Source organism: Pleurodeles waltl, chromosome 4_1 (assembly GCF_031143425.1).
Source record: "Pleurodeles waltl isolate 20211129_DDA chromosome 4_1, aPleWal1.hap1.20221129, whole genome shotgun sequence".
NCBI lineage: Eukaryota > Metazoa > Chordata > Amphibia > Caudata > Salamandridae > Pleurodeles > Pleurodeles waltl.
The window spans coordinates 52,425,743-52,451,885 of record NC_090442.1 but is presented as its reverse complement, the minus strand read 5'-3'; the positions used below and the strand labels follow the sequence as shown (position 1 = coordinate 52,451,885).

At 46.6% G+C, this 26,143-nt stretch overlaps 1 protein-coding gene across 1 annotated transcript in view; it reads left to right on the top strand.

Annotated features, from left to right (window-relative positions):
- LOC138286979 (zinc finger protein 850-like) overlaps positions 1-26,143 on the top strand; it is a 444,405-nt gene that overhangs the window by 100,432 nt on the left and 317,830 nt on the right. The window contains exon 3 of the mRNA XM_069227343.1: positions 14,339-14,386. Within this exon, the coding sequence (XP_069083444.1) occupies positions 14,339-14,386 (48 nt within the window). The remainder of the gene's footprint in view (positions 1-14,338; positions 14,387-26,143) is intronic.

The following is a 26,143-nucleotide window of genomic DNA, read 5'->3' as shown; positions in this document are numbered from 1 at the left end:
ATGAGTTATTGCACAAATACTTTACACATTGCCTTCTAAGTTAAGCCTGCCTGCTCTGTGCCAGGCTACCAGAGGGTGAGCACAGATAATTTAGGTTGTGTTGTGACTTACCCTGACTAGGACTGTGGTCCCAACTTGGACAGGGTGCACACCTCTGCCGACTAGAGACCAAGGGCCATATGTACGAACACATTTTCCCATTGACACAGAATGGGAAAAACCCTTTGCTACATCTGGCCCCAAATTTCTAACATGGGGTATCTGAATAGTATGTTGTATAGTTGTGCGTAGTATCTGAAAAGAATGTGTTATCTGAATGCAATGTTTTATGGTTGTGTGTGGTATCTGAATTGAGTTCTGTACGGCTGTGTGTGGTATATAAATATAATGTTGTATGATTGTGTGTGATATCTGAATAGAATGTTGTATGATTGTGTGTGGTATCTAAATAGAATGTTGTATGGTTTTGCATAGTATCTGAATAGAATGTTGAATGGATGTGTATAGTCTCTGAATAGAGCGTTGTACGGTTGTGTGCGGTATATAAATAGAATGTTGTATGATTGTTTGTGATATCTGTATAGAATGTTGTATGGTTGTGTCTGGTGTCTTAATAGAATGTTGTATGGTTGCGTGTGATATCTGAATAGAATGTTGTATGGTTGGGTATGGTATCTGAATAAAATGTTGTATGGTTTTGTGTAATATCTGAACAGGATGTTGTAAGGTTGTGTGTGGTATCTGAATAGATTGCTACATGGCTGTGTGTGGTATATAAATGGGATATTGTATAATTATATGTGGTATATAAATGGGATATTGTATAATTGTATGTGGTATCTGAATAAAATGTGTGACTGTATGTGGTTGTGTTTGGTATCTGAATAGTATGTTACACGGTTGTGTATGGTATCTGAATTGAATGTTGTATGGTTTTGTTTGGTATCTGAATAGAGTATTAAATGACTGTGTAGTATATAAATAAAACATTGTATGTGGTATCTCAATAGAATGTTGTATGATTTATGTATGGTATCTGAATATAATGTTGTATGGTTGTATGTGGTATTGTAGGAGGCTGGCCTGGTGTGTGGTGGGTACCCAAGGTACTTACATCTTATACCAGGTCCAGGTATCCCTTATTAGTGTAGCCAGTGTCTAGAAGCCAGGCTCTCTAGAGGTAGCTATGTATGAACAGCCAAGGCTTATCTAGGAGACATGCAAAGCTCATGCAATACCACTGTAGTCACACACAGTACTTACACACATGAAAGAAAACACGCAGTGTTACAAAAATAAAGGTACTTTATTTTGGTGACACGGTACCAAAAATACCACAGAGGTTATACTCCCTTAGGAGGTAAGTAATACAAAAGTTATATAAACTAATATGCAGAAATAGGCATAAAAACTGTTAGAAAACAGTGCAATATGGTGAAAATCACAATAGGATATAATGGCCCTAGGGGGAGCACAAACCATTTACTAAAAATGTGGAATGCGAGTCGCTCCCCCACCTAGGTAACTGGGGTGTGTAGAGGGGAGCTGGGAGTACTAGGAAAGCCCAAAGGTAATTACCACCCCACCAAGTGACCAGTAAAACAGGAGTAAATCACTGTAAATTCCCCAGAACACCCACTTAGAAGAAAAGAAGAATAATGCACAGCCCAGAAGAGACTGCAAGACACCAACAGTGGATTCCTGGACAAGAGGGCCTGTGGAAGAAGGGACCAAGTCCAACAAGCACAGCAAAGCCCAGAAGAGACTGCAGATACCAACAGTGGATTCCTGGACAAGAGGACCTGTAGAAGAAGCAGACCAAATCCAACAAGCACAGCAGAGTCCAGGAAGGGCAGGAGCCCCTACCCACCAGACTGAAGGTGCAAGAGAAGAGTTGATGGTGAGGAAGAAGAGTCAGTACTGCACCCTAGAACACAGAGTCGGGTTCCTGGAGGATGCAGGTGATGTCCCACGCCAGAAGGACAATTGCAGTCGGGTTTGCTGTTCGAATTCCACCAACAAGCCTTGGCACACGCAAAACTCGCGGTTAGCGGAAAGTAGTGCTGCCGGGAACCAGGAAGGATCAAGTGGAATCTACCCAGGAGGGGGAGTCAGAGGGGGCCCTCAGCGACACAGAGAGCCCACAGAAGCACAGACAGCACCCACAGGAGTCCCACAGGACAGGGACACAGAAGTCAATGAAGGAGCCCACACAGCACTACGAAAAGGAGTCCCACGCAGCAGGAGAACCACACAGGAAGCTGTGCGTCGCAGGACGGAGTGCTGGGGGCTGGACAGAGAGCATAATCACTGGGGTCCTGGTTAGCAGGATCCCAGTAAACACAGTCAAACACACTGACATCAGGCAGAAAAAGGGGGTAATCATACCAAGAAAGGGGGCACTTTCCTTCAGGTATGTAAACAGAATGTTATATGATTGTGTGTGGTATCTGAATAGAATGTTTTATGGTTGTGCGTTGTGTCTGCATGCAATGTTGTATGGTTGTGTGTGATATGTAAATAGAATGCTGTATGGTTGTGTGGTGTGCCTGGATAGAATGTTACATCGTTACGTGTGGTATTTGAATTGAATGTTGTTTGGTAGGTAAGGTACCTGAATAGAAGGTTGTATGGTTGTGTGTGGTATGTGAATCAAATATGGCATGGTTGTGTACAGTATCTGAATAGAGCATTGTATGGTTGTGTATGGCATCTGAATAGAATATTGTATGGTTCTGCTTGGAATCGCAGAATGTTTTATGGTTGTGCGTAGTCTCAGAATATAATGTACAGGTTTTTGTAGTCTCTGAATAGAATGTATTGTGGTACGTGGTAACTGAAAAGAATGTTGAGTGGTTGTGTATGGTATACAGTGGTCGAAGTGGGTGGGATCGGAGGGGTACAATCTGCCCCTCCTTTTTTGATTCATGAAAAACCTTTCCCCTACTTATTAAAAAACTACCGTCCCGGGAACGTAAACTCAGATCGTGCAAATGCTCTAGCTTAGGTTTCATTTAGGGAATCTCCTGTGCTGTGAGACTGAGGGAGGGGTAGGTAGGTTAACAATAAACAGGTCTTCTTGCCAGGATGCCTCCTCGCCTAAAGAAATGCAAATGTGCATAACTTGTTAATCTGCAAATGTAAAGGGGACTTAGGAGCAAGTACTGGTTTAATTACTCAAATTTCAATTTTTTCGACTGGTAGTGCAAGTGAGATACCAGTTGAGCTGTGCAGTGTGTGCTTTTCAGTGCAGTTAAATAGTCTGGGTATAACTAAAATAGAATGTATGGTATGTATATAGAAATTTGCATGGTTTGTGTGGTATCTGAATAGAATGTTAGATGGTTGTGAGTGGTATGTGAACAGAATGTTGTATGGTTTTGTGTGGTATCTGAATAGACTGTTGCATGGTTGTTTGGGATAAATGAATAGAATGTTGTATGGTTGCGTGTGGTATCTGAATAGAGTGCTGTATGGTTGCGTCTGGTATACAAATAGAATGTATGATTGTGCCTGGTATCTGATAGAATGATCTATGATTGCGTGTGGTATCTGAATGGAATGTTGTATGATTGTGTGAGGTATGTAAATCGATTGTCTTAAAATTGGGTGTGGTATCTGAATAGAATGTTGAATGGTTGTGCCTGATGCTTAAGTAGAATGTTGTATGGCTGTGCACGGTAGATGAATAGAATATCATATGGTTTTGTATTGTATTCGAATAGAATGTTGTGTGCTTGTGTGTGGTATCTTAATAGATTGCTGTGGGAAAACTGGGCTGATTGCAGAAGGCCCCTCACATTTTGCCCTTATTTCTGGCTGATACTGGTGTCTTCTGACTCTGAGTGTGCCGTGGGCACTGCTAACCAGTTCTAGGGCCAATGCAAATTAAGCATAATTAAATTTGGCTCTGCAACCTACCTATAAGTCCCTAGTATATGGTAGGGCATGTAGGTTTAGGGACCCCAGGGCAGATGGGACACCCATAGGTGCACTGCTGTGGTGACCCAAAAAGGACCTGTGAAAGAAGATCCAGACGTTTGGAGATGTTTGGAGCAACCGTAGTAAAAAGCTTCATAAGCTAAAGTGGTGCATTGTGAGAGTTGTAGTCCCAGACTTCAAGAGGCAAATCAGAGCATCTAAACCCTTGACTGGTGCTGTGGACCACTTTCCTGAATCAAGAAACACTTCTGAAAGTAAGTGTAACAGTGTTACATCATGGGTGGCTTCCTCAACTCTGGACTTCAAGCAGACTGCAATGGCAGATGTGCAGAACCCTTTGTGTGGGCTCCCTATGGGTGGCAGAATATCTCTGAAGTCCATAGGGATCCCCTGGTACCTCACTGCCCTGGGTACCTAGGTACCATATACTAGGGGTTTACATGGGGACACCAGTATGCCAATTGTGGGATGAATACAGAGTTTTGGGAGAGAGAGCATAATCACTGGGGTCCTGGTTAGCAGGATCCCAGTGGACACAGTCAAACACACTGACATCAGGCAGAAAAAGGGGGTAACCATGCCAGGAAAGAGGGTACTTTCCTACAGTATGTTGTGCAAGAAAAATCTTTACAGCTTTGGAAAGTCGACATTGCAATTTCTGAAAAGCTGCAATGTTATTGTATGGAGAGAAAAATAAGTACTACATTCAGGTATAATACAGCGATTTATGGGACCAATCTCCTCGATTTAAGGTACGTATTGCGCAAGGTTCAGGACCACATCAGTAGGTCACACCGGGCGGCACTGGGGAGGCCAGGTGCAGAGGTGCAGTATAGCATTGGGTGCTCAATGTTAGTCAATGGGGATCGGTCCTGTTAAAAAGAGGCTGCAGGTCAGAACAAGGAGTCTAATTGGGAAGAACCAACAGGTGGGTTCAAGTTTTGAGAAGCTCTTGATGGAGGGACACCTTTGATCGGGTGCAGAGATGTCATCAGCGTCTGGTTTTCTCCACCGGGAGTCAGAGGCTGCAGGCCGTGTTGGTGAGTCCACATTGGGCAAGTCCAAGGTGGGATTTGTTTCTGGAGGGATGGGGGACCACATTGGCACCACTGGTCCACTTCAACTCGGGCCAGGCGGCCTGGGTGCAGTGGTGCTTTCGGGTGTTGGGTTTTCTGTGGTTTGGAGTCCTCGCAGGTGTCTTGGGGTGCCTGCAAGATGCAGGGAAGCCGCTCCACATGAGTTCCTGGGTCTTTGTCTGTCTGTCACCGCACCCTAATCACCCGCCTCCGCTCCACCGGGATCCAAGACCAGGCCCTGGACTGGATCGCCTCCTTCCTCGTAAACCGCTCCCAAAGAGTCTACCTCCCTCCGTTTCACTCAGAACCCACTGAGATCATCTGCGGCGTACCTCAAGGCTCATCACTCAGCCCGACACTCTTCAATGTCTACATGAGCCCCCTCGCTAACATCGTACGCAAGCACGACATCATCATCACCTCCTACGCCGACGACACCCAACTTATACTCTCCCTCACCAAGGACCCCGCCAGCGCCAAGACCAACCTACAAGAGGGTGTGAAGGACGTCGCAGATTGGATGAGGCTCAGCCGCCTAAAGCTGAACTCTGAAAAAACTGAAGTCCTCATCCTCGGCAACACCCCGTCCGCCTGGGACGACTCCTGGTGGCCCACGGCCCTCGGCACCGCACCGACCCCCGCAGACCACGCCCGCAACCTCGGCTTCATCTTGGACCCCCTTCTCACCATGACCAAGCAAGTCAACGCCGTTTCCTTCGCCTGCTTCCTCACCCTCCGCATGCTCCGCAAGATCTTCCGCTGGATCCCCGCCGACACCAGAAAAACCGTGACCCACGCCCTTGTCACGAGCCGCCTGGACTACGGCAACACCCTCTACGCTGGGACCACCGCCCAACTCCAAAATCGCCTGCAACGCATTCAAAACGCCTCAGCCCGCCTCATCCTCGACGTACCCCGCAACAGCCACATCTCCGCACACCTGAGACACCTGCATTGGCTCCCAGTCAGCAAAAGGATCACCTTCCGACTTCTCACCCACGCACACAAAGCCCTCCACGACAAGGGACCGGAATACCTCAACAGACGCCTCAACTTCTACGTCCCCACCCGCCCCCTCCGCTCCTCTGGCCTCGCACTCGCCGCCGTCCCTCGCATCCGACGCTCCACGGCGGGTGGGAGATCTTTCTCCTTCCTGGCGGCCAAGACCTGGAACTCCCTCCCCACCAGCCTGAGGACCACCCAGGACCACTCCGCTTTCTGGAGACTCCTAAAGACCTGGCTGTTCGAGCAGCGATAACCACCCCCTTTGTCCCTAGCGCCTTGAGACCCGCACGGGTGAGTAGCGCGCTTTATAAATGCTAATGATTTGATTTGATTTGTGAAAGGCAGGCCGGCCTTCCAGGCTTTTAGAGGCACAGCAGCTTGCAGGATGAGTCAACTTTGGCACAAATCTGCGGGAACAGCAGACAAGCTGGTAGGGCTGCGGCAAAGTCAGGTGTTTCTTCCTCGGGCGTTGCTTTTGCGGCTCCTGAGTGTCCTTCTTCATAGCTCAAGAGCAATCTGATTTCCTGGGGCCAGGGACTCCCCTAAATACTGCATTAAGAGGCAATTCAGAAAGTGTAGGGTAGTAGCCAATGGGCTTCTTACCCCTGGGGTCACTACACCCACTATATGTCCACTTCCTGTGTGAAGTGGGCATAGCCCTGTCCCAGAGTTTCTAAATCTGCCAACACTAAGATGGCAGATTTCTAAAAGTTGTGTCCACATCAGGCAGCGCACCTTAGGGCTGATACTGACCTGGTGTGTGGACACACCTCTCTGAATACTAAATCTCCCACCTGATCGCCCACCAAATGGGCCCTGTGGTAGGGAGGACAGCATCTCTCCTGTGAGTGAAGCCAGGTCTGCATACCAAGGGCAGTGGACTTCTTTGAAGCCTCCTGCCTCTGAATGCAGGTTTGCAGGTCATCCTGTTGGGTGGGGTGTGTGAGCACCTCTCCCAGAGCACGCTTTGTTTGTGACTGCCCAAGAGCAAAGGCTCTCACCCTTGGGGAGTCAGACTTGTGTGTGGTGGTGGCAGGTTGACTAAAACTGGTCAACCCCCACATGGGTAGATGGTAGATTTTCAGGGGGCACCTCTAAGGTGCCCTCTGGGTGCGCATATTAATAAACCGATCATGATATTCGTAAGGGTTTATTAATACAAGATGTTTGATATCAAATAACCCTATTATCAGTGAAGCCATCATGTAACTGGGGAACTCGTAGTGACCAGTGTCCAGCACATGTACTTAAAATGGCTTCCCTATTCACTCACTATGGCGGTCATTATGAACATGGCGGTTCGGCCCGCAATGCTGGCAGTGGCGGCTGAAGCCACCAGCCAGCAAGACGTGCCGAACTGCCACATAATGAACAGGTTGACGGCCGCCAGCGGCAGCCGTCACCCATCGCCATCATTCAAGAGAACTGAGCACGGCGGTCGTCTCAACATTGCAAAAGAGGGTCCCACGCAGTCGGTGGTCAACTCAGCGAGTTGAGCAATGCAGGACGGAGTGCTGGGGACTTGGGCTGAGCTGTGCACGAAGGATTCCTTGTAAAAGTGCACAGAAGCCATAGCAGCTGCAGTTCACGCAGTTCACAGGATTACTGTCTGGAGAGGGGAGACAAGGACTTACCTCCTCCAAATTTGGAAAGTTGGACCACTGGACAGTCTGGGTCACTTGGGTCCACCACCTGTGTTCCAGCGGCCACGCTCGTCAGGATGAGAGGAGTCCCAGAGTACCGGTGACGCTGAAGTTTGGTGCCTTCTGGAGCAGGGGGAAGATTCCGTCAACCCACTGGAGATTTTTTCGTGGCTTCCAGTGCACGGTGAAGGCAGTCAGCCCCCAGAGCATGCACCACCAGGAAACAGTCAAGAAAGCTGGCAGGCTTAGGCGCTACAATGTCGCTGTTAGTCTTCTTGCTACTTTGTTGCAGTTTTGCAGGCGTCCTGGAGCAGTCAGCGGTCGATCCTTGGCAGAAGTCGAAGAGGGAGATGCAGAGGAACTCTGGTGAATTCTTGCAAATCATTATCTGAGGAAAAGCCCACAGGAGAGACCCTAAATAGCCCTCAGAGGAGGATTGGCCACCTAGTGAGGTAAGCACCTATCAGGAGGGGTCTCTGACGTCACCTGCTGGCACTGGCTGTGCTGGCAGAGGTCTGGGACACACTGGAGGAGCTCTGGGCACCACCCCTGGGGTGGTGATGGACAGGGGAGCCGTCACTCCCCTTTCCTTTGTCCATTTTCGCACCAGAGCAGGGACTGGGGGTTCCCTGAACCGGTGTAGACTGGCTTATGCAAGGAGGGCACCATATGTGCCCTTCAAAGTATTTCCAAGGCTGGGGGAAGCTACTCCTCCCCAGCCCTTACACCTATTTCCAAAGGGAGAGGGTGTGACACCCTCTCTCAGAGGACATTCTTTCTTCTGCCTTCCTGGGACTGGGCTGCCCAGACCACAGGAGGGCAGAACCCTGTCTGTGGGTTGGCAGCAGTGGTAGCTGCAGAGAAAACCCCAGAGAGCTGGTTTGGCAGTACCTGGGGTCCATAGTGGAGCCCCAGGATGCATGGGATTGGCACCCTAATACCAGATTTGGCATGGGGGGACAATTCCATGATCTTAGATATGTTACATGTCCATATTCGGAGTTACCATTGTGAAGCTACATATAGGTATTCACCTATATGTAGTGCATGCGTGTAATGGTGTCCCCGCACTCACAAAGTCTGGAGAAATTGCCCTGAACCATGTGGGGGAACCTTGGCTAGTGCCAGGGTGCACTCACACTTAGTAACTTGTCACCTAACCTTCAAAAGTGAAGGTTAGACATATAGGTGACTTATAAGTTACTTAAGTGCAGTGAAAAATGTCTGTGAAATAACGTGTGCGTTACTTCACTCAGGCTGCAGTGGCAGGCTTGTGTAAGATTTGTCTGGGCTCCCTATGGGTGTCACAAGAAATGCTGCAGCCCATAGGGATCTCCTGGAACCCCAATACCCTGGGTACCTAGGTACCATATACCAGGGAATTATAAGGGTGTTCCAGTGTTCCCATTAGAATTGATGAAAATGGTCAGTAGCCTATAGTGACAATTTTAATGGCAGAGAGAGCATAAGCACTGAGAGTCTGGTTAGCAGAGCCTCAGTGACACAGTTAGTCACTACACAGATACACACATTCAGGCCACAAACTATGAGCACTGGGGTCCTGGCTAGCAGGATCCCAGTGAGACAGGCAAAAACAAACTTACATACATGTGAAAAATGGGGGTAACATGCCAGGCAAGATGGTACTTTCCTACAACGTATCAGGAGATATATGGGAACTCTGGGTGGTAAGATGTTTGAGGCTCCCAGCAGATTTCAGTACTTTGAGGGATCCACGCAAGCCACCCTGGAGTCCCCCCTGGTGTCTAGTTTACAAAAATATCTAGAGTTGGGAGATTTTCCCTACAGACAATGTACACCCTGGCAGAGAAAGATAGAAAAGACAATTATTACTGCACAACAATTGATTCCTGAAGTACACACATATACAGGTTGGATTTGGCATGAGGGGTGGTGAAAGGTTAAAAATTGAAAATTTTATTAACAAGAGAGATTTAAAAAAAATGAAATACACTGTTAATAATTAAAAGTTCAAAAACCGGATCCAATGACTCAAAGCTCATGAGCTGTAAACCCACGGTTAGACCCCAACCGTTTTACAGGCTATTCACACACCTTTTATGCAATACACACACAAAACCAATCTCACCGCCAGCCACAGGCCCAGCACATTACAACACTCACATCAACAGACAGCGCCATTCAAGGGCCAATCACTTTCATATGCCCCCAGGACTGATGCAGCAATAACCACCTGGCAGGACTGTGTGTTAACTGGAGTTTGGCTGGCAATGTGTGTGTAGCAACCAGCAGCAAGTGTGAGAAAGTAGCCTCTTTCTAGCCTTGTTACCCCCACTTTTGGCCTGTTTGTGAGTGTATGTCAGGGTGTTTTCACTGTCTCACTGGTATCCTGCTAGCCAGGGCCCAGTGCTCATAGTGAAAACCCTATGTTTTCAGTATGTTTGTTATGTGCTACTGGGACCCTGGTAGTCAGGACCCCAGTGCTCATATGTTTGTGACCTATAGGTATGTGTTCCCTGTGTGATGCCTAACTGTCTCACTGAGGCTCTGCTAACCAGAACCTCAGTGGTTATGCTCTCTCTTTACAAATTGTCACTAACAGGCTAGTGACCAATTTTACCAATTTACATTGGCATACTGGAACACCCTTATAATTCCCTAGTATATGGTACTGAGGTACCCAGGGTATTGGGGTTCCAGGAGATCCCTATGGGCTGCAGCATTTCTTTTGCCACTCATAGGGAGCTCTGACAATTCTTACACAGGCCTGCCACTGCAGCCTGAGTGAAATAACGTCCACGTTATTTCACAGCCATTTTACACTGCACTTAAGTAACTTATAAGTCACCTATATGTCTAATCTTTACCTGGTAAAGGTTGGGTGCTAAGCTACTTAGTGTGTGGGCACCCTGGCACTAGCCCAGGTGCCCCCACATTGTTCAGGGCCAATTCCCCGGACTTTGTGAGTGCGGGGACACCATTACACGCGTGCACTACATATAGGTCACTACCTATAAGTAGCTTCACAATGGTAACTCTGAATATGGCCATGTAACATGTCTATGATCATGGAATTGCCCCCTCTATGCCATCCTGGCATAGTTGGCACAATCCCATGATCCCACAGGTCTGTAGCTCAGACCTGGGTACTGCCAAACTGCCTTTCCCGGGGTTTCACTGCAGCTGCTGCTGCTGCCAACCCCCCAGACAGGTTTCTGCCCTCCTGGGGTCCAGGCAGCCCTGGCCCAGGAAGGCAGAACAAAGGACTTCCTCAGAGAGAGGGTGTTACACCCTCTCCCTTTGGAAAATGGTGTTAGGGCTGGGGAGGAGTAGCCTCCCCCAGCCTCTGGAAATGCTTTCATGGGCACAGATGGTGCCCATTTCTGCATAAGCCAGTCTACACCGGTTCAGGGACCCCTCAGCCCTGCTCTGGCGTGAAACTGGACAAAAGAAAGGGGAGTGACCACTCCCCTGACCTGCACCTCCCCTGGGAGGTGGCCAGAGCTCCTCCAGTGTGCTCCAGACCTCTGCCATCTTGGAAACAGAGGTGCTGCTGGCACACTGGACTGCTCTGAGTGGCCAGTGCCAGCAGGTGACGTCAGAGACTCCTTCTGATAGGCTCCTTCAGGTGTTGCTAGCCTATCCTCTCTCCTAAGTAGCCAAACCCTCTTTTCTGGCTATTTAGGGTCTCTGTCTTTGGGGATTCCTTAGATAACGAATGCAAGAGCTCATCCAAGTTCCTCTGCATCTCTCTCTTCACCTTCTGCCAAGGAATCGACTGCTGACCGTGCTGGAAGCCTGCAAAACTGCAACAAAGTAGCAAAGACGACTACTGCAACTCTGTAACGCTGATCCTGCCGCCTTCTCGACTGCTTTCCTGGTGGTGCATGCTGTGGGGGTAGTCTGCCTCCTCTCTGCACTAGAAGCTCTGAAGAAATCTCCCGTGGGTCGACGGAATCGTCCCCCTGCAACCGCAGGCACCAAAGAACTGCATTACCGGTACCCTGGGTCTCCTCTCAGCACAACGAGCGAGGTCCCTTGAATCCAGCAACTCTGTCCAAGTGACTCCCACAGTCCAGTGACTCTTCAGTCCAAGTTTGGTGGAGGTAAGTCCTTGCCTCCCCACGCCAGACTGCATTGCTGGGAACTGCGACTTTTGCAGCTACTCCGGCCTCCGTGCACTTCCGGCGGAAATCCTTTGTGCACAGTCCAGCCTGGGTCCACGGCACTCTAACCTGCATTGCACGACCTCCTAAGTTGTCCTCCGGCGGCGTGGGACTCCTTTGTGCAACTTCGCGTGAGCACCGTTTCACTCCACTTTGTAGTGCCTGTTCCAGCACTTCTCCGGGTGCTGCCTGCTTCTGAGAGGGCTCCTTGTCTTGCTCGACGCCCCCTCTGTCCCCAGACGCAATTGGCGACATCCTGGTCCCTCCTGGGCCACAGCAGCATCCAAAAACCCTAACAGCACGATTTGCAGCTAGCAAGGCTTGTTGGCGGTCTTTCTTCAGGAAAACACTTCTGCACGACTCTCCACGGCGTGGGGGATCCGTCCTCCAAAGGGGAAGATCCTAGCCCTTGTCGTTCCTGCAGAATCTTCAGCTTCTACTGTCCAGTAGCAGCTTCTTTGCACCCACAGCTGGCATTTCCTGGGCATCTGCCCATCTCCGACGTGCTTGTGACTTTTGGACTTGGTCCCCTTGTTCCACAGGTACCCTCGTTTGGAAATCCATTGTTGTTGCATTGCTGATTTGTGTCTTTCCTGCAGAATTCCCCTATCACGACCTCTATGTCCTTTGGGGAACTTTAGTGCACTTTGCACTCACTTTTCAGGGTCTTGGGGTGGGCTATTTTTCTAACCCTAACTGTTTTCTTACAGTCCCAGCGACCCTCTACAAGGTCACATAGGTTTGGGGTCCATTCGTGGTTCGCATTCCACTTTTGGAGTATATGGTTTGTGTTGCCCCTATCCCTATGTGTCCCCATTGCATCCTATTGTAATTATACATTGTTTGCACTGTTTTCTAATACTATTACTGCATATTTTGGTATTGTGTACATATATCTTGTGTATATTTGCTATCCTCATACTGAGGGTACTCACTGAGATACTTTTGGCATATTGTCATAAAAATAAAGTACCTTTATTTTTAGTATATCTGTGTATTGTGTTTTCTTATGATATTGTGCATATGACACTAGTGGTACTGTAGGAGCTTCACTTGTCTCCTAGTTCAGCCTAAGCTGCTCTGCTAAGCTACCATTATCTATCAGCCTAAGCTGCTAGACACCCTATACACTAATAAGGGATAACTGGGCCTGGTGTAAGGTGTAAGTACCCCTTGGTACTCACTACAAGCCAGTCCAGCCTCCTACAGCAAGTCACTACATACATGCTGATAGCCAAATGCCAGCTCACACACACCGCCAGCTAAGCACCAGTCCACACATACCGCCATAAAATCATGACTACAAACACAACAGGTCTAACTAAATACATCAAATTACTGCCAATCATGAAACTGAACAAGAAATATAAAATGATACAGATCATGTTTATGCTCACGGTTGCTCCCAAAACTTCAGTTGTGTGTGGTATTATTTAAAACATGCGGGCACACATAGCCCAGGATTAGAAGGACACTTGAGGCAGTACTTATGATTCTCCTCCACATGCCTCGTCGGACAGAGATTCTACATCTCCTACAGGGAAAGTCTCCATTGGGTATGGAATGTAATCAGGAATGTGGCGATCTTTCAATCTAATTTGACAAGTATATTATAATGCACTAGTATTCTACGTGAACATTATCAAACAATTGACCAAATTAGTAAGCATTGATAAGCCGTTTAAATACAAAATAGTTTTTTTTAGCATGCTGTGATGGCCTGAGCTCTGGCCAACACTTGTGCAGTCATTCATAGATAGCTGGTCCCCAATGGTGAACCAGGCCCAAAGCGCTCAACGTTATAGCTTCATGCTTCTAATTTGAACATTCTTCAATTCTTCTAGGCAATAATTATCCACTTCTTAGACACTTCAGTCCTTAAGCACTTTATTAAAGGAAATTAACAGCTTACATAATTCAAACCAAATGTTGCTCCATACTTGTAGACTTGAAATGTGCCAATGCAATACTGTGCCAAATTTCTTATTCAAACAGTTATATCCAAGACCCAATATATTTCAGGAAAACCCTTCGTCAGGTGTCAAAGAATGACGCAATACAATCTCTTTGGAGCAAATGATAAACAGGAACACATGATGCTCATGCTGTGGCTTGGCTATCCCTTTACAATGAATGTCATAGTGAAAGGTGACACGCAGCCCCTTAATAGCCACTGTTTATATCCCAGCTGAATATAAAACGTAACCAAACCAGCATATGTTATAACATCTGTGTATTTCAGATGGTTGATAGACCTCTGTATATGTGATAACTTTTGAAACGCGCCATTGACACCTCCTCAACTTGCAGTCTTGAATGCACTGGATCTTTCAATCTAGCTACATCATTGTAGTAGAGTGCCAGTAATAGAGGTACACTTGTGTCTTTGATATAGTAATTTATTAAGGTAAATAAGAGTTTGACAGTCTCCTAATTCTTTTATCCTTGGTCTGTCTTGATTCTTCATCTTTCCTTTCTCCTTTTATCTTCACGGTTTTCTCTCTTTTGTTCTTCTTTTATCCAGGGGCCGGCTCAGGAGGAGCATGCAAAGAAAGAAGAACACAGAGGGTTGGTATGTATGTTCTCCTTTGTATTACTTTCCTCCTTTCCTCTCACTGTCTCTAATTCTTTCTTTCTCTCTCTTTGTGTTTTTTTTATTTACTTTGTGCTATTGTTTCCGCTTTCCTCTCTGTTCTAATCTATCTTGTAGCTGTTCTTGATTTCCTGCTTCGCTTTTCTCTTTATCTCCTCTTTGTATTTTGCTTTTATCTCTGTCTTAGTTTTACTTTCCTTTCTTTTCTTGAGCTGCATTTCTTTTGATCTTGTTCTATTGCCTGAGCTTGATTTTTTACTGTCCCAAAAAGGTCATAATGAGAAGGAAAAAAAACAACAAAGAAAAAAATGACGTGTATATATATATATATATATATATATATATATATATATATATATATATATATACACAATGTCAGAAATAGCATAACCTGCTTTCCTTTTCTCTCTTGCTCCTTTTATCTCTGTCTAAACACATCTAACAAAATTAATAAAGAAAAAGAAAACCAACCAAGTTTAGTCTGCATAAGACTCAATTCACCTTGAGGTTTTGTCAGCCCTTTTCTCTGAACCCGTTAAAAAAAATACAGACGAAAATACAAAATAACATTTTAGACAAACGTTCCTTCTTGCGTCCCCCACCCCCTTTTCCTGTACCTGGTTAGGCCACGCTCTTCCTAGAGCGTGGTCAGCTTCAGCATCTTGCTGCCTTCTGTGGCTTAGCTGCTGTGTTGCCTTTCCCTTCTCCAGCATCACGGTTAGCTCTTTGGAAATCTTCTGCTCCTGCAGCGGCGGTGTCTTCTGTCGGGCAGAAAACTTCCGGGTCGGGGAAGGAGGCACCGGAAGTACCCCCGGGGCCGCGGGCATCCATGGACGTACCGCCGGGGCATCCGAGTGTTGCGTCTACGGAGGATGCCCTGCCACAGTCACTTCTCCCAGACAGTGGCCGTCCGGGCCACAGGTCAGAAGGATAACGAGAAAGGTAGTCAGCATTGGAGAGGAGTGAGCCAGGTGAGTGCCTGTGCTGCTTTACCCTTCAGAATATCAAAACTATGCACTTCAGGATATTTTAAGGCACAATGTAAAGCAATCACTCTCAAACACCTTCGTAAGTAGAATAATCAAGTTTATTTAAGGGGCAAGTTCTCAGCTAGCAAAACTAAACCACACTAATATATATATATATACATCAGGAGAATAACATGAGAATAATGATAAAGATATAAGCGCTCTGTGAATAATTGCAAGAGTAAGTGCATATAATACAAGCACACACAATATACCTCAATGCTCAATAGCATGAAAATTACTGCAAGAATAAGTGCATATTACGCGCGCACACACAATATACTTCAATGCTCAATAGCATGAAAATGACTGCAAGAATAAGTACACATTACGCGCGCACACACAATACACTTAATAAATTGAAAAGCTTCACCGAAAAGAGCGTCTGCATCCCTCCGCCGTACACAAAGCTGGGGAACCCAAATCAGCTGACACAGGGAGCCTCTGTTCGGGACAATCAGTCCTCCTGGCGTTGCGTCCAACCCAGAAGAGAGTTCCTAAACCAGCCCATCCAGGCCCCCAACTTTTATAGTATTTACTAACGCCCAGGAGTCTTTTCTAGAAAAAGACCCCCTCCTTTACAAATTGTGCAATCGGCGGTACCTTGTTCACCCTTCGAGACGTCTCCTCAGAACGGGCCAAGTTCCCAGGAGAGGACTCCAAGGTGAAGCTTGCATTCCTCCTTGTGTACAGGCGCATCCCCCTGTTGTTCTAACTGATAGCTCGTGGAATGTAAATAGCGCCCTTCGTACCAGGCAGATGGAGCGAAGTTGAGCAGAAAAACACCCCACCCTTCAGCTTGCCGAAGCTTGTGGAAAAACACAGAACAGTGCCTTACGCACCGAACCAGACTCGACAAAATGGAGTCGTGAACCAAAATGGAAGCGAAGGCCAATGAAAGCAGAGGCCAATGGTCCACACCCTGCACCACTGTTTACCTTGCACGTAGTGCTGCCGCATGCACGTAGTGTATGTAGCAAGACATTTCCACCCTTGGACCATTTGGCCAACTTACAACTAAGTATATCCTATAAGCTGAAATGGCAATGCTCTTGGGCGAAACTGAGATAGAAGGTTAGGCACACACTGAATACAACAACATACTGAAATTAAAATAACTGTTATGATAATGATTACACCAAAGATATAACGCAGTTGGCCTAAATTAGGCAGCCATCCAAAAGCCCAATCCCACCACCCCTTGTCAACATCCTGCTGCACCCCCTTCACCAACTTATGCAGGGCCTCTATGTGGGAGTTGATTGATATGGAGTGGTCGGATAAATTGAAGCAACATAATCCTTCAAAATCACTGCAGCCATGGTTGTGTTTAAGCAGTAAATAATCAATAGCAGCGCGATTCTGCAAAGCAGCTCTTCTAATTCCCTGTACATCTAATAACAGCTCAGCTAAGGCAGCTGATGTATAGTTAATATTCTTGACTACTAAACATGCAAGTTTATTAATAACTCTGGTATTATATACTGCAAGTCCTGGCACCCCTACGATAGAACTAGCTAAACTAACATATTCTGTTTTGGACAGCAATGAAATTTCAGAATCACAGTCCGTAGGTAATTGAATAGTGTCTCTGGTATAGCGAGGGTGTAGAGCAGTATCCATAGGAAACATGAGAAAGCCTAAGCGTGACCAGGCACAAGGCCCTCCGGTTAGATTGGCTGGAATATAAGTAAAAGAAAGATTACCACAAGAAAAGAGCCAACCTTTAGGCAACTTAACATTTTGAATGTGGCTGGCAGCAGGCACCACATGTTGGCAAAACATTGAATTATTTACATTCAAACAGGTTAGGTCAGTCCGTGAGTGGCACAACGTCCGTTGTGCAGCAGTTAAGTTTTTGTCTCTTTTCTCCAATTTGAGCTGAGCACATTTACCTATTTTCATAGGATCACAGGTTAATGAATAGCACACATCCCCACTTGAGATGTTAAACGTGAGTATAGATGTCATGTTCCTCCACAACCGCCTGCCCACCTCCGGGCAATGACGGCAGTACTCATAGAGTGACAGATGGGAGCGAACGTCACTCACATCCACCATTCCATCCTGGTTTGTATTGTTAAAGATGTGTAATAATACAGCAGCAGGAGTGGGCACTGCCACTAGACAAGTGGTAATCAAATCTTGAACGCTTTGCATGTTACTCATACAGAAGTGAGATATATTCAGCACTTCCTGCGCTAGATGAATCCAAACATTGTTCGGTTGATGCAGCAGCGTTGGCATCTGCGGCTGACGGTTGAATTTTTGGGCTATGAGCCCCTCCCGCTCCCCGGTGGAGTCTCCCGAACGGGCTCCATACACCACACTCATGGCACAGGCACTCCACAGGATGATCTGAAAAGAACAAAGGACAAAACACGTATTATCATTCTCGCAGATAGCATTTGTCAGCGGGAACATGTTCCCATTTGTCTTGACCAGGTCGCATAACTACCAGGACATTGTCTGGTCCAGTGGCGATGACATCAGCGGGTTGAGGAGGGTTATTTGGGGATTCAATCCACACTTTGGCCCCTGGGTTCTTGTCAGTAGATCCGAACCCTCCTTTGCCTCTCACAGTGAGAAGAGCTGGGGCGCTCCCCTTCTTAAGAACACCTCCATAAACCGGCATAATGACAATTTGGGCAACGCGATCACCAGGTTGCACCACTAGGTCTGTGTCACCACTGTTCAAGAGAATGACTTTCAACTCGCCTTGGTAGTCTGCATCTATCACGCCTCCTAAAACTTGGATGCCCCTCAAGGCAAGCCCAGATCGAGGGGCGATCAGACCGTAATGCTCAGGGGGAATCTGAATTCCCACCCCAGTTTCAATCAGAGTGATGTCTCTAGGTTTCAATCGATGCATGTGTAAAGCATGTAAGTCAAGTCCTGCAGATTCTGGTGTAGCTCGATATGGGGCCAAAGCTCCTGGAGCTGTTTCCCAATACACAAATATTGCTCGTTGTAAACGGATTAATCTGTAAAGCAGGTGTCAGCATTCTCATGAGAGGTGTCTCGGCATTTGTTAGGGGTCGGTTGTTCAAAATTTGCAAAGCATCATACAAATTATCCCTCCACCCCTTCAGTGTCCCATCATTCAGTTTACGCAATTGTTCTTTCAGCAACCCATTCATTCTCTCAATCAGTCCCGCTGCTTGTGGGTAGTAAGGTATGTGAAAAATCCACTCAATATTGCGTTGTGCACAATAGTCCTGCACTAGTCTGCCCTTGAAGTGGCTGGCGTTATCACTTTGAATCTGGAGTGGCACTCCATAGTACAGAATCAACAGATCTAGTGTTTTCAGGGTGCTCTGCTGAGTTGCGCGCTTGCAGGGAAAGGCTATGAGATAACCAGAGTAAGTGTCTACCACAGTGCAGGCATACTGACACCCTCTGCTCACTGGCATTGGTCCAATGTAATCAATCTGCCAAATCTGTCCTGGCAATTTACCTCTACCTAGCTGGCCTCTCACCACCTGTGGGACCGGTCTGTGCTGTGCATGCTGACAAATGGGACATTCAATGATTGCTGTTTTAATCAAATCTAGGGGAAGATGCATCCCTCTAATCTCAGCCCACCTGTGAGTAGCCTTTTCTCCAAGATGTCCGCATTTCTGGTGTGCCCATTTAGCCATTCCCACCAAATCAGAACTCTGCGCCTCCACTTCAGCCTCTTGAATCTTGGCTCGATCGTCTGCAAGACAATTGAACCATCGGTCTAATGAATCAGTTGGACAGTGAGCGTCCACATGATAGACAGTCACGGTGCTTTGAGGTAACATTTCCCAGATCTCCTGCCATAACTCCTTCCCCCATACCTCTTTGTTATGGATTTTGTACTGATGTGCATGCCACGTGGGAAGCCAAGTAGCTAACCCATTGGCGGTAGACCAGGAATCTGTATAAATGTGACATTTTCCGGGTAGCTCCTGTTTTAAAGCCTGATACACGGCATAAAGCTCTGCATACTGGCTACTTTTTCCCTGTCCTGTAGTTGTCAAAAGCTTCTTGGTAACAGGATTATAGGACACTGCCTTCCAGTGCCTTTTCGCTCCAACATATTTTGCTGAACCATCTGTGAACCACACATGTTTTTTGTCATCTGCAGACAAGTCTGCGAACGGCTGGCCCCACCCTACTGGGGATTCACACACTGAAGGTACATCATGCAACATTTCGGAATTCTCCACTGGAGCCTGCGCTACCTGCTCATGCAAAACGGCGGTCCCTTTTGGACCCGCTCGTGCCCTGTCCTGGACATACCATTTCCATTTTATAATGCTGGCTTCTTGCGCATGTCCAATTCTATGAGTTTTTGGGGAACTCATCACCCACTGCATGATGGGAATTTCAGGCCTTAATATCACATTGTGTCCCAGTGTAATTTGCTCAGTATCAACCAGGGCCCAATAGCAGGCCAGCAGCTGCTTCTCAAAGGGAGTATACCGCTCTCCTGCCTCAGGTAACTTCTTTGTCCAAAATCCCAGGGGCACCCTCTTTCTTCCTTGTTTTTGCCATAAACTCCAATTGGCATACTGCCCCTGGACTGTCACATTCAATTCAATGTCTCCCTCTCGAATCGGCCACAAATCCAAAGCATGCTGAATGGCGTCTTTCGCCAATTCAAACGCGCGCTGCTCCTGCTCTCCCCATTCAAACGCATTTTTCTTTCGTGTAACTTTGTACAATGGGGCCAAAATCTGAGACAAATGGGGTATATGTTGTCTCCAATACCCGAATAGTCCAATAAAACTCTGGGCTTCCTTCCGATTTCGCGGTACTGCGAATTTCTTAATCTTTTGTTTCACTTTTGGCAACACTTCTCTGTGTCCCTGATTCCACTGAATGCCCAAAAATTTGACGCTCTGAGACGGTCCCTGCACTTTCTCAGGGTTAATCTCCCACCCTTGATTCTGCAAATGTTCCACCACCCTGTCTAGCTGAATTTGCACCTGTTCTTGCGTCTCTCCCTGCATCATCACGTCATCTATATAGTGGGAAATTTGCACTCCAGGAACCACTGGTACTTCATCCAAATGCTCTGCCACCAGCCGGTGGCAGATAGTGGGGCTATGTAAATACCCCATGGGTAATCTACAGAAGGTGTACTGACGCCCCGCCCACTGGAATGCCAGCTGAGGCTGGCTCTCAGTAGCTATTGGTATCGTAAAGAAGGCATTGGCAATGTCAATGGTTGCATACCAAGTCCCACTGTGTTTCTGTATGTTCTCAATCAAGGTAATGGTGTCTGGGACCGCTGCAGTCAGAGGAGGTGTATGTTTATTCAATTGGCGATAATCAATGCAAATCCTCCAACTGTTATCACTTTTACGAACAGGCCAGAGGGCATTATTCCACGCAGTGGTGATGGGAACTATTACCCCGGCCTCTAGTAAATCATGTATAGTCTGGCTAATCTCCTCATGTCCTCCCGGTATTCTGTACTGTTTCATTTGAATCACCTTAGTAGCTTGGGGAAGTGTTACCGGAGGAATCTTCAACAGCCCCACCCTTGCGGCGGCTATTGATATAAATCTTTTGGAACCAAATTGATAACATCCATCTTCCAAATGTAGGGTCATCCCTTTCAAAATGTCAATTCCAATAATGTATTCGGGAATGGGCACAATCAGGACAGTGTATTCTCTCTTTGGAAGTGCCCCTATTTTCATGGGAACCACTATCTGCACTGCCGGGGTTTCTTTTCCGCCCAATCCCGTAATGGTAAAGTACTGTCCCCTGAATTTTCTTGGATTGCCATGAATCAAAGTGGCCTCCGCTCCGGTGTCAACGAGGGCTCGAACTTTTTGAACATTTCCACGTTTCCAATAAATTTCTACTTTGACATGAGGTCTGTTATCTTTGCGAGCCCATCCCTGCACCGGAGTTTGGCCTGCTTCCTAATCTATTTTCACTCTGCGCACATCAGAGTCTGCCCAAGTTAAATCTGGATACAGTTTGCGGTAATTCTCAGGGAACTCCTCCTCCCTGTCTCTGCTTCGCAACCTCTCTGAGCTTACCAGCTCCCTCTCCCACTCTCTTCCTCGAGTTTTCCCAGACCCTGTCAGTTCCCGGTCTCTCTCCCTGCTCCGGGTTCCCTCTGCGCTTCGGTGCTCTTCCTCCCAATTTCCGTCCTCTGGGGATCTCTCTCTACTGTGGGGTTTTCTCCCTCTCTCTCCCTTTTCACCCTCACGCTCCTCCCCTCCTGCCTTTCTCTGGTTCACCACTTTGTTATCCTTCTTGTTCCCTTTCCTACTCCCCTCCTTTTTATCCAAACCGCGTTTGCGGTACATTTCCCACAGGTCCTTGGTGCTTATCCCATCGATTTCATTCCTGGTCACCCCATCTCGCATCAAGGCCTGAAACATGTCTCGCCTTGTCACCCTGTTGTTATCAGTACGATTCTCAGACCGTGAATTCCTCTCTGGCTTAGCCCATTCTCCTAAATCACTTAACTCACGCACCGCTTCTACCACCTGAGACAATGGGTTACCTGTCTGATTAATTAACAAAGTCATGATGACATGCTTATATGCAGGAGGAGCGGCCCTAATCAGCCGGTTTCGCACAGACACACTTAAAATTCCATTCATCAAATCATGGGAATTACCCATAAAGATAGCTGTTTTCATCTCTTCTTTCTTCAATCTCTGTACTGCATCTCTCAAAGTATACCAAGGTTTATCATTAGGCGGCCAGTCTGACTCTGTCGGATACTTCTGAGCACACCCTTGCGCCGCTAGCTCTAACAAATTGGTCATGGGACCATTCCCTGGATAGGTTCTAAACTCATTTTGAATAACCGGGTCTGTACTTAACATACAAAGCCTCGGGGCGTCGCCGTGATCCAATTGGACCCCCTGGCCCCCCATATCGTGCACCCGCACCAACCACGTAAGCAATGTTTCCCCAGACCTCTGTCGAAATCTGTCTATCACATCACTTAGTTCTTGCTGTGTATAATCCTCCAGGGCATCCAACATCACCCCTCCAGGATTAGCTGGGCTATGCTGTAACTTTCGCCGATATATGGGCTGCGCACGGACAACATTCCTGCGCTCTGTCTTCTCCTGTCTAACATCTTGGCAGTCATCGCCCCCGGACCCATCTGAAAAATCAGATGTATCCCAGATGTTTCCATCCCAAAATTCAGGGTCAAAGGCTAATCCTGCCTGAGAGATAGCTAAATGCACCTTCTTTTTATTAACTTTCCCTCTTCGTTTCTTGTGTTTATATTTAGCTACGCTAACAGCCGTTCTCTCTGCAACCAGTTGGTACATTTCCAACTTATCACTTAATAATTTATTTTGACAAGCTAGCATGGTAGAGGAATTTCGGGCTTCCACTAACTCCTTCTCCAGCTGCTCGTGGTCTTTTTGTAACTGTAAACATTTTTCATACAACTTTCGGTACGCAGAAAGCAAGATCCAGCCTCGCCTCCCCAACGCACAAACCTCCCTTCCCTTGTCAATTGAAACTTTCCGTAGACATATGAGAAGGTCTTCAGGTTCCACATTTAACATACACGCATTCCAATTTTCACACAAACCAGCACAACGTGACCATTCCTGAGCTAAAAGTTTATACGGAGCGGTTTCCCACCCCGGTATTTCTATGTCTGGATTTGCTACATGAGAACCTGCTTTTGAGCTCGCTTTGATCTTATTAAGCATTTTCCCTTTTTTTTTTTTTCGAATCCTGCAAACGACTACGCCAATTTGTGCTGCTTTACCCTTCAGAATATCAAAACTATGCACTTCAGGATATTTTAAGGCACAATGTAAAGCAATCACTCTCAAACACCTTCGTAAGTAGAATAATCAAGTTTATTTAAGGGGCAAGTTCTCAGCTAGCAAAACTAAACCACACTAATATATATATATATACATCAGGAGAATAACATGAGAATAATGATAAAGATATAAGCACTCTGTGAATAATTGCAAGAGTAAGTGCATATAATACAAGCACACACAATATACCTCAATGCTCAATAGCATGAAAATTACTGCAAGAATAAGTGCATATTACGCGCGCACACACAATATACTTCAATGCTCAATAGCATGAAAATGACTGCAAGAATAAGTACACATTACGCGCGCACACACAATACACTTAATAAATTGAAAAGCTTCACCGAAAAGAGCGTCTGCATCCCTCCGCCGTACACAAAGCTGGGGAACCCAAATCAGCTGACACAGGGAGCCTCTGTTCGGGACAATCAGTCCTCCTGGCGTTGCGTCCAACCCAGAAGAGAGTTCCTAAACCAGCCCATCCAGGCCCCCAACTTTTATAGTATTTACTAACGCCCAGGAGTCTTTTCTAGAAAAAGACCCCCTCCTTTACAAATTGTGCAATCGGCGGTACCTTGTTCACCCTTCGAGACGTCTCCTCAGAACGGGCCAAGTTCCCAGGAGAGGACTCCAAGGTGAAGCTTGCATTCCTCCTTGTGTACAGGCGCATCCCCCTGTTGTTCTAACTGATAGCTCGTGGAATGTAAAAAGCGCCCTTCGTACCAGGCAGATGGAGCGAAGTTGAGCAGAAAAACACCCCACCCTTCAGCTTGCCGAAGCTTGTGGAAAAACACAGAACAGTGCCTTACGCACCGAACCAGACTCGACAAAATGGAGTCGTGAACCAAAATGGAAGCGAAGGCCAATGAAAGCAGAGGCCAATGGTCCACACCCTGCACCACTGTTTACCTTGCACGTAGTGCTGCCGCATGCACGTAGTGTATGTAGCAAGACAGTGCTGAATCTGAAAGGAAAAGGATTGAAGGGATAAAAACCAACGGAGCACCCGAGCATTAGAGTCTTTATGGCGTGCATGGTCAGTAAGTAATGTAAAGGTCCAACCTGCCAAATAATACCGCAAGGACTCAACAGCCCATTTGATCGCCAGACATTCTTTTTCAAGGGTAGGGTAATGCCTCTCCCGGGGTAAAAGCTTGTGGCTTAGGAAGACTATAGGATGATAGAGCCCATCCTCATTCGCCTGAGTAAGGACAGCCCAAGCCCCTGATCCGAGACATTTGTTTGGACCTGAAAAGGCTTCTGAAAATCAGGTCAATGCAACACTGGCTTGATAGTTAGGAGATGGTTTAAGTGCTCGAAGCGGGCTTTCTCTATATCAGTGAGATGAGTGATTTGATTGGGTTTATTTTTTCCAATAGGGCAGTGAGGGGGGGCTGCTATTTCTGAAAAATGAGGAATGAATCGTCAGTAGTATCCTACCATCCCCAAGAAGGCTCTGACATCCTTTTTCCTCCGGGAAAGCGGAATTTGGGTGATGGCCTGCACTTTCTCAATTTGAGGTTTCACTACTCCATGTCCAATTACGTATCCCAAATAATTAAAGGTCTCATATCCAATCTTACATTTATCTGGGTTCGCTGTAGGACTGGCATCTCTAAGGGCATGTAATATGTTGGCCAAGTGGGAGATGTGGTCCTCCCAAGAAGTATTATAGATGATGATGTCATCTCAGTAGCTGCTGCATAATTTTGAAAGGGTTTTGGAGTACCAGGTCTATTAATCGTTGGAAGGTGGTAGGTGCGCCATGTAGGCCAAAAGGAAGGACTTTAAATTGATAAAGACCTGAGGGGGTGGAAAATGCAGTTTTTTCTTTAGCTTCTTCTTTTAGGAGTATTTGCCAATAACCTTTGGTGAGGTCTAGTGTGGTCATATATCTGGCTTTCCCCAAGCGTACCAGTAGATCATCTATTCTAGTCATTGGGTAAGTATCAAAATGAGACAGTGCTTTCAATTGTCGGAAATCAATGCAAAATCTAATCGTTCCATCTGGCTTGGAACTAGAACGATGGAAGAACACCAAGGACTGGAGGACCGCTCAGTGATACCTGCCTGTAACATTTCTTCTACTTCCTGTTCTACTAGCTTCCGTCTATCTTCAGGTATTCGATACGGTCTTTGTCTGGCTACCTTGTCTCTTATTGTTTGTATGTGATGGTGTATTAAATGTGTTTTGCCAGGGGTTTTTGAGAAAACATCTAGATTATTATTTACTAACATAGACAGTTGTGAACTCTGGAGGGGAGAGAGAGAAGCACCAAACTGAGGCCAACATTTTTTTGTTTTATTTTGTGCTTCTAAGGGGTGTAGCGGTAGGTCGTCCATGGACCCAATACTAAAATATAGAATACGGCGGGAATCATCTGTTTCGTGCCATGGTTTTAAGAGATTGATGTTGTATATTTGCTCTCTCCGGGTGCCTGTGGGTATTTCTATCTTATAAGTAACAGGAGTGACTTGTTCTAAGACAGCAAATGGGCCCTGCCAATGGGCCAAAAGCTTATTCTCTGTAGTAGGTAACAATACTAACACCTTCTGTCCTACGTCTAGAGTTCTAGGTCGACTGGTTTTATCAAAATTATTCTTTTGTTTTTCTTTTGCATCTTTTAGAAACTTGTGAGACGCTTCCCACACATTGTGTAAGGTCTCTTTTAAGTCCTTCGCATAGGTTAGAACATCTTTGCCTTCTTCATCTACCTCTTCCCATTTCTCCACAAGCATGTCTAATAAGGTGCGAGGTTGACAACCAAAAAGGAGATCAAAGGGACTGTGGCCTGTGGATGATTGGATGTGTGTACAGAGCGCGTAGAGAACCAGGGCAATTTTTTTTCTCAGTTCTTTCCTGACTCATTAATGGTTTTCCGAAGGAGATTCTTAATTGTTTTATT